Below are 8,633 nucleotides of genomic sequence, written 5' to 3'. Positions count from 1 at the left end.
TAGTTTTACTACACCGTTGCATCGCATTGCCAACCTCATTTGCATTAAAATACGTTCCACTTTTATCTTTTACATACATTCCACATTGAACCAGAAAGTGAACCAGATCAATTGCTGGTTCACCCCATTGTTTTTGTTTTGCATGTAAAATTGAGCGGATCATGTTTGCTGAAACGCAGCTAATATAACTAAATCAAGATTAAATAATATATGATGTTTATTATCATTTTTGAAAAGAAAACAAACCTTATAAAAAAAAAGGGAGGTGGCATGTAGTGTATTCTAATAAATTATGTTAAATAAGCTATATTATATATAAGTTATGTTAAATAAATTATGTTAAATAAGTTATGTTAAATAAATTATGTTAAATAAGTTGTATTAAATATAAGTTATGTTAAATAAGCTATATTATAAATAAGTTATGTTAAATAAATTATGTTAAATAAGTTGTATTAAATATAAGTTATGTTAAATAAGCTATATTATAAAAAAGTTATGTTAAATAAGTTATGTTAAGTAGAATAAATCCATAATAACGGGACTAAAAGTCCTAAAAATTTGTATATAATCAGAAGAAATATGAATAAAGATGATCAGTTGAAGTACGAAAATCGTGTTTGACTGATAGCAATATTTGCTCAACAAGCGAAAATTGCAAAATCAAGAATATCTTGCTCCTTCAGCAAGAATTCTTTTTAATCGGATATTCTGCTCATTTAAGCAGAAATCCGAATGCATCCAAAGTTAAATTACGAGCATTATTTTCACCAGTACTTAGGTATTCAACTATACGTCTAATATTAGTAAAAAAGTCTTACGACTAAAAAAGGCGATATATGGATTGAAACAAAGTGGAAAAGAATGGAATGAAAAATTGGATAATGTATTACGTAATTTGGGATTCCAATCTTGCAAGAATGAGCCATGTTTATATAAAACAAACAAGAAGAATAAACTTGTAATAATTGCAGTATATGTGGATGATATAATCATCGGGTGCAGTGATAAGGAAATTTTAACCAACACTAAGAAGCAGATTTCTGAGCAGTTTCAGGTTGGTGATAAAGGTATGTTACATCATTTTTTTGGGATGCAAATAGAACGAGACGGAGAGACCGGAACAATAAAATTAAACCAATCGCAATATATTAGCGAAATCTTAAAGAAATATGGCATGGAGCAATGTAAAGCAGTGGCTATCCCTTTAGAACCAGGCTACCAAACAACCTGCCAAGGTGAATGCGAGAAAGCAGATGTAAATGAATACCAATCTCTAGTAGGATCATTGATGTACCTAGCTATATCCACAAGACCAGATTTGTTATACTCCGTGTGCAAAATGGCATAAAGAAACACAGACCCACATGTAGAGCACATGAAAAAATTAAAGCATATCCTCCGGTATCTTCAAGATACAAAAGATATAAAATTAATTTATGAAACAGGTCAAAAAAACGCTGGTTGGGTTTGTAGATGCTGATTGGGGTAGTAATGCAGAGGATCGAAAGTCATACACAGGATTTGTGTTTTTTCTGGGAAATTCTCTAATATCATGGGAATCCAAGAAACAAAAAACAGTTGCGCTCAGCAGTACTGAAGCGGAATACATGGCAGCGTCAGAGGCAGCAAAAGAAGCTATTTACTTGAAGCGATTGCTAATCGAACTAGGATATTTAAAGAATATACCTATCGACTTAAGTATCGATAATCAAGGTGCCAAGAAGCTTGCAGAAAATCCTGTATACCATAAGAGGAGCAAGCACATAGACATCAAATTCCATCACATAAGGGAACTGGTGCAATGCAAGGAGATTGCATTAATCTATTGCAGTTCAAACAATATGGTGGCAGATGTGATGATCAAAAACCTTTGTAGAATTAAACAGAACAATTTTATAAAAATGCTAAAGATGTTTCGATAATTGTAAAAAAAAAAACTAGCTTAAAAGAACATACTCATTGAGGAGGAGTGTCGAATATGGCAACCTTCTCATTACATTGTCATATGTTCCTTTTTACATTTGCAACTAATTTCATTATATATAGTTTAACTTATATTTTTACTCTGTAGTAGTCGTAGTATTATTCTAATAAAAACTGCGTAAAAACCAACATTATAACATATATAATATATATTTTATTAATAAATATTTTGAAAATTGTGAGAAAGTGACTCAGAATAGTTTTGTTTGTGCAATAAATATTGCATATAAAACAAAAATGTGTTTAATAAATAATATTAATATTTATTATATTAATATTTTAATATAAAGAAAGTGACTTAATTGATTAATATTTAATAGTAAATTTAATTTCTTTCAACGTGAAGTGTGTCATTGCTAAACACGTTTCCTGGACAATAACAGGTGAGTGTCTTTGCTGCACATAAATACGTGATATATCGAGGAATCGATTTTAATTTAATTTCGTAGCATATTTTAAGGGGAAATCGATTTAAACTTCATTTTGTAGCATATTTTGTGCTGAATTGATTTAAGTTTATTTTTGTAGTATACTTCAGGTATATTGTGAAATATTTTGAAATTTACTGTCGAAAGTTTTTGGTTTAAGTACAGAATAATAGAGGTCGTTAGTATTTTAGTTTGAGACACATGGGACTTCCAGTGACTTTAAAACTATTCGGATATTGCCCTGTAGGAAATTCATTGAAAATTTGAGCGCCTTATAGGAAAAATTTAATTTTTCGATTTTTAGTATTTAAGTTTAATAGTGTCATAAATTTTTGGTAGTGTGTTTATTGGTAATTTGCTTTAATTATGAAGCGAGTTACCGCCTCCGATATGTGCTCGTCTGATGAGATATCCGAAGTTGAGGCCCCAACGGCACATGAATTGGCGAAAATACCCAAGAAGAACAAAGTAAAAAAGGTAGAAAAAGTCAACAGTCCAACGCGCATAGTTTCCAGCACTGAGGATTTGAGTGAGGCTGAGACTATAATGGATGAAGATCATCCAAAAATTGTAGCGATGAAGAAGATACGGGAAAAGATGAATGGAGTCATTACTAGCGGAATGGCGAAAGGGTGTATGAAGAAAAAGACGGCTGAGTTAATCGCCAGCTGCCTAAACAGTTATGAAGCTATTCTGGGTTCCCTTCTAGCCGATAACACAAAGCTGGAGGGGAAAGTTGAAGCCCTCGAAATAGGATTGTCTAGTTATGAAGGTATTGATAGAAATAGAAGCAATGGTTTGAATAGTAATGATAGATGCGAAAAGACTGTTGCGGAATATGTTGTAGGTAGATTTCCTTCCCTTTCAGGAGTTTCTAAGCCAGTGAAGAGACCCGCAGAAACGTGGTCTTTAGTAGTCAGAAGCAAGGAAGGAAAAGCAACTTCTCAGGAGGTTGTATCAAAGGTAATGAAAGAAGTTGCGCCCTCATTGGGAGTCAGGGTGCACGAAATAAAACCTTTGAAAGACGGGGGGGTTCATTCGAACGCCCTCCATTAGTGAGCGTGCCAAGGCGCCCAAAAATAAGAAATTTGAGGCCGGTTTAGATGTCTCTGTGAAGGACAAGCTGGGGCCCAAGGTCATCAGTAAGGTGTCAGTAAGGATCAGTAAGGTGTGTTTTGAAATATCTGTTGATGAATTTATGGCTGAGCTGTATGAGCCCAATTTTAAAGACAAGATGTCCATTGAATCCTATAAGAAATGTGTGAGGTTGGTGACACGTCCTTGGAAGGTCGCTAATGGCAGTTTTATTAATGTTGTAGTTGAAGGCGATAGTTCTGCCATGAATCACCTCTTGGAGAGAGATCGGTGTTATATTAAATGGTTCAGTTTTATAGTAAGTTCTTATAGTCTAGTGCTAGGGTGTTATAGATGATATGGTTTTGACCATAGAGTTTCGGAATGTCGAATGCAAGTTGACGTGTGTCGCCGTTGTGGTGAATCCGGCCATCGAGCAGTTGATTGTCTGAATGCAGCTAAGTGCAGGAACTGTGCTTTCAAGGGATTGCAGCCCAGCCAGGATTTGTCAAGTGCAAAAATTCTGTTGCTGGCGGCAGAGGATTTTGGTGTTTTCGTCGTCAACATTTCGCCACTACCTGCCGGCGTGATTTCTGTGACGTTGCTTTGGAAGTCGTATTGCTCTTTGGTGTTGTGATCGTCTTGGTGAAATACGCAGAGGACGAATTACTTTTTCCTTTAGCAACAAACCATCAAAAAGAAAAAGGCTTTTTCACCAAATACCTCCTTTTATATCCTAAATCTTTTCCGTAGACACTCCTGTTACTCGTTTAATACTGGCGCCTTTCCTTTCAACCGTTTTTCCAAAAAGTACCAGTTAATACGGTGATTTATCATCTTTATACATTCCGAATTTTCCAAAACATTGGCATCATTTCTTATAATTTTATTAATATTATTATTGTACATTGCTCTGGCAGCATTTATCATTTTAACTCCTTATTTTGCCTAAAACTTTTCGCCGCGACTCTTGATCAAAACAACATCAAAAGAAAAAAAATGTACAAAAGCTTTTTTTTTCTTGCATTTTTTGGCATTTCGCTGTGCGTGCGATGCACATGCTATTTTTAATTAATATTAAAAAAAAATAAAATAAAAATAAAAAAAAATGTTTAAACGGTGCGCCACAATATTACTGCCACGAATTTGGATGATGAAGTGCATACCCACTTTACAAAAGGAACCACAGTGAAAGAAGCAGGTGCTGCACGGAGACTGCCTGGACAACGTGGGACATGCGAGGTAATATCATGTTGTTCATTTTATTACTCATGTTAACATGTCACCACCTACACACACAGGACTGCACAACAAGACGGTTTTTTAAGACTATGTTGGAAGTTTATTTTTAATGTAGTCTTTAATTAGCCCTGCGGGATAGGGGTTAGAATATTCCCGAGGTAAGGCATGCCTGTCGTAAAAGGCGACTAAATTCCGGCAGGCGTCGGAGGGTGTGGTGTAAAAGATCACAATGACCCTGTGAAGCCCCTGTGACAAGACGAGTAGACGCCGTCTTTCAGTAAGCGTCCCCCACCCCGGGGTGGCATCGTGGGATCTAAATGTGCACAGCGACAGTCTCTTTATTGGGGGCGGCTAATGCACCACCGTGAGAGATGGAAGTGTACAGCGCCTATTACCATTCTTAAAATGGCTCTGAAGCACCACCGTTGGAATGTAGAAAAATATTGTACAAGCCTATGGTTAGGCATCGGAACCGATACCGGTAAGGTTCCTGATTATGGCATACCGGAAAATAAGGTTGAAAACACAGTTTGTTATGGGCTGGGGTTGTGAATCTCTGTTACCTGAGTATGCGGAGTGAAATCTTGCAAAAATGGCTCTCAGAAGGATCCGTAGCCTCTTCCGTCCCACGAAAACTTGGCAAGTCTCACATAGCGCTCAATGCGCGTAGTCATCTTGTTGATGACCTTGTAGGTTAGGTTGAGAGTACTCCCTATTAATTCCGGATTGAAGTCTGGCTCTGAACTCTGGATCCCATAAGGACCAAAGTCAACCCTCGTATGGCCTCCCTGTTTACATAGATAACCATAAGACTTACGGAAACTACATGCACGTGCGGAGATAGCGGCTGCGAGTTGGGGCCCATATAAAATGATAAATATATATAATACAGAACATAAAAACGAAGAAGAAACAAATAGCACAATAATGCACACAACACAAATAGAACCACCGAAGAGGAACTCCGGGAGTGAGAGGTCCCCTTCACAAACAGTAGCACCGAGCAGTTGTACGACAAAAGGTGCACTAACAATGACAGAGTTGCAACCAAACAATGGAGAATCAGAAACCGCTCCCACTGAAAATGTCACCACAGCACGGCGAAACAAAAAATCGCAGCACAGACTGATATTACCAGCAGTGGCTACAGGCGAGTCCGTACTTACCATAAGTGAATTAATTGAACGCTTAGGAAAAGAAATAGATGGACTAATACAATATGTCGAACCACGCCGCAATGTTCACGGGGATATCAGGAAAATGTGCAGCATAATCAAACGCACCCACACGGAGCTTAGTACGGAGCTAGATTCCGAAAGAAGAAAATCCAGACCAACCGATGGTCTAAAACAGTTACGCAAGCTACCAGCAACAGTGACTGAAACGATAGAAATACCACCAAAAAAAAGAAAGAGAGTGGACTTAAGCCCTAAAGGCTCGGAGCAGGAACGCAATACGCCCACTGCCATGAAAACAAAAGCTGACACAGTTTCTCTGCAGATGCCGTCTGACAAATGGACAAAAGTCGAGAAAAAAGAAAAATCGTCGAAAGTCAAAAATAAGATAAGATCTATAAGACCTAAAGCAGATGCAATTCTTATAGAAAAAAAGGTGGATGGTACGACATATGCGGACATACTAAAGAAAGTGAAAGACAGTGGAGAGGCTCAAAGCTCTGAGCGAAAATGTCAGAACCATGCAGCCAACTCAAAATGGAGGGCTTCTCATAGAACTAAAGAGGAGCAAAGATGGAGGGTCAAGCGATTATCACTCTGCTATTGAAAAAGCCTTGGAATCTATTGCAACGGTCAACCTTAAAACACATACCGTTACAATTCAGTGCAGAGACCTAATAACAAACCTGAACACAGACGAAGAATTACTTGATGCAATCGGTGAGCAAGCGCAGGTAAAAAAACCGGACAAATCATCCATAAGGAGTAAACGTACCACCTATGCAGGCACACAATCTGCATATGTGTCATTGCCTGCGGATGATGCCAAAAAGTTGTTAGCACTTGGACACATTAAGGTGGGATGGGTTCGATGCCGAATAACGGAGGTTATATCGCCAAAAAGATGCTACAAATGTTGGGCGTATGATCACATAGCAGCCGCTTGTAAAGCACCGGATCGGACGAAACTCTGCAGACGGTGCGGTAAGGAAGGTCACCAGGCTGCAAACTGTACAAATACTGAAAAATGCGTGTTATGTGAAGGACCGCATGCGGCTGGCAGCGCAAAATGTCCGCGATATCAAGAAGCAGTGCATAGGAAAAAGACATGAAAATATTACAATTAAATATTAATCACTGTAAAGCTGCCCAAAACCTTCTCCGGCAAACAGTAGCCGAAAATAATGTAGATGTAGTTCTAATATCGGAACCATACGGTAATATTGAGTCGCATAACTGGCTGACAGATGCAGAGAGACAAGCGGGGATTTGGATAGTAGGTGGAAAAATTCCCCAAAGTAAGATGCTCATGCTAGACAAAGGGTATACATGGGCGAAGATGGAAGGCCTGTATCAGGTGAGCTGCTATGCTCCACCAAGATGGTCTCTAGAAGACTTTGAGCGTATGATGGTTGCAATGGAACTAGAATTACGAGGGAAGCGTCCTATTCTCATTACTGGAGATTTTAACGCTTGGTCAACAACTTGGGGCAGTACATACACAAACCCAAGAGGAAGACTGATAGAAGAAACATTTTCCGCAATGGATCTGGTATTGCTGAATACTCCTGGAGTTTATACATTCGACTGCGTCAGAGGTAAATCAATAATTGACTTGGCCTTTGCAGATCGCGTCACAGCAAACAACACAAAATGGAAAGTAGAGGAATCCATTTATACTCACAGTGACCACAGGGCTATAATGTTGGAAGTACGCAGCACGGTAAACCAGCAAGTAGACAAAAGTGTGCGGCAGAAAAAATGGAAAACATCAGCCTTCAATTCAGAAGCTTTTTCTATAGTATGGGAGGATGCTCAAGTTTCCAAAACAACAGCAGAAGACATGGCGGAACAAATAGCTATACAAATGGAAACTGCGTGTGATATATCTATGCCAAGATGCAAATATAGTGGCAAACGACAACCAGTTTATTGGTGGTCTAGCGAGATAGCTGATATTCGCAGAGCCTGTATAAAAGCATGAAGAAAAGCGCAAAGAGCTAGACGACATATTTCTTTCAATGAGCTATATGCAGAGTATCGCATTCGAAAACATGATCTTAAAAAAGCAATTGAAAAGAGCAAAAATCGATGCTTTAAGCAAATGCGAGATAGTGCTGATGAAGATCCATGGGGTCTGGCTTACAAAACCGTCATGCAGAAAGTAAAAGGACCGAGGTCCCCACAGCCCACATGCCCAATTCTATTGAAGGAAGTTGTTCTGGCACTTTTTCCCCCACAGGAGAAAATGACCGATCAGGTGTTTCAGGTGAATTGGAATACCAACATACCACCAGTGACATCAGAAGAAGTGATGCAAACATTGGGTCGTATAAAAGATGGTAAGGCGTCGGGGCCGGATGGAGTCCCCAATGTATTATTCAAGGCTGCGGTACGAGCGAAACCACACATATTCGTGGATATATATAATACCTGTTTTACTGAAGGTATTTTTCCAACGCGATGGAAGTTGCAACGACTGGTACTGTTGCTTAAACCAGGAAAACTACCTAACCAACCATCTGCATATAGGCCTCTATGTGTGTTGGACACAATTGGGAAGGTTTTTGAACGAATAATAAGTGAACGTCTCCAGCAGTATCTGGAAGGTCCCAATGGCCTTTCTGATAACCAGTACGGTTTCCGGCGGGTTAGATCAACGGTAGATGCGATTAGAACGGTAACAAATATTGCAAAGGAAGCTACCAGCGGAGGATATACTGCAATG

At 38.6% G+C, this 8,633-nt stretch overlaps 1 protein-coding gene across 1 annotated transcript; it reads left to right on the top strand.

Annotated features, from left to right (window-relative positions):
- The first annotated feature begins 5,600 nt into the window (after positions 1-5,600).
- LOC119688676 lies at positions 5,601-7,017 on the top strand. The gene is made up of 2 exons (XM_038103344.1): positions 5,601-6,417; positions 6,602-7,017. The coding sequence occupies exons 1-2, from the start codon at positions 5,601-5,603 to the stop codon at positions 7,015-7,017; spliced, it is 1,233 nt and encodes a 410-aa protein (XP_037959272.1).
- Positions 7,018-8,633: the final 1,616 nt, after the last annotated feature.

The sequence above is a fragment of the Teleopsis dalmanni genome, chromosome X (assembly GCF_002237135.1).
Source record: "Teleopsis dalmanni isolate 2A chromosome X, ASM223713v2, whole genome shotgun sequence".
In the NCBI taxonomy this organism is placed as follows: Eukaryota; Metazoa; Arthropoda; class Insecta; order Diptera; family Diopsidae; genus Teleopsis; species Teleopsis dalmanni.
The sequence above is the reverse complement of the archived record's forward strand: the minus strand, read 5'-3'. Positions and strand labels throughout refer to the sequence as shown.

Excerpts from the sequence above, each read along its gene's own strand:
- LOC119688676 (XM_038103344.1), top strand. The coding sequence starts at position 5,601 with ATGATAAATATATATAATACAGAACATAAAAACGAAGAAGAAACAAAT. Across the intron at positions 6,418-6,601 it reads TCAAAGCTCTGAGCGAAAAT|ACGAAGAATTACTTGATGCA; the intron begins GTCAGAACCATG and ends ACCTGAACACAG.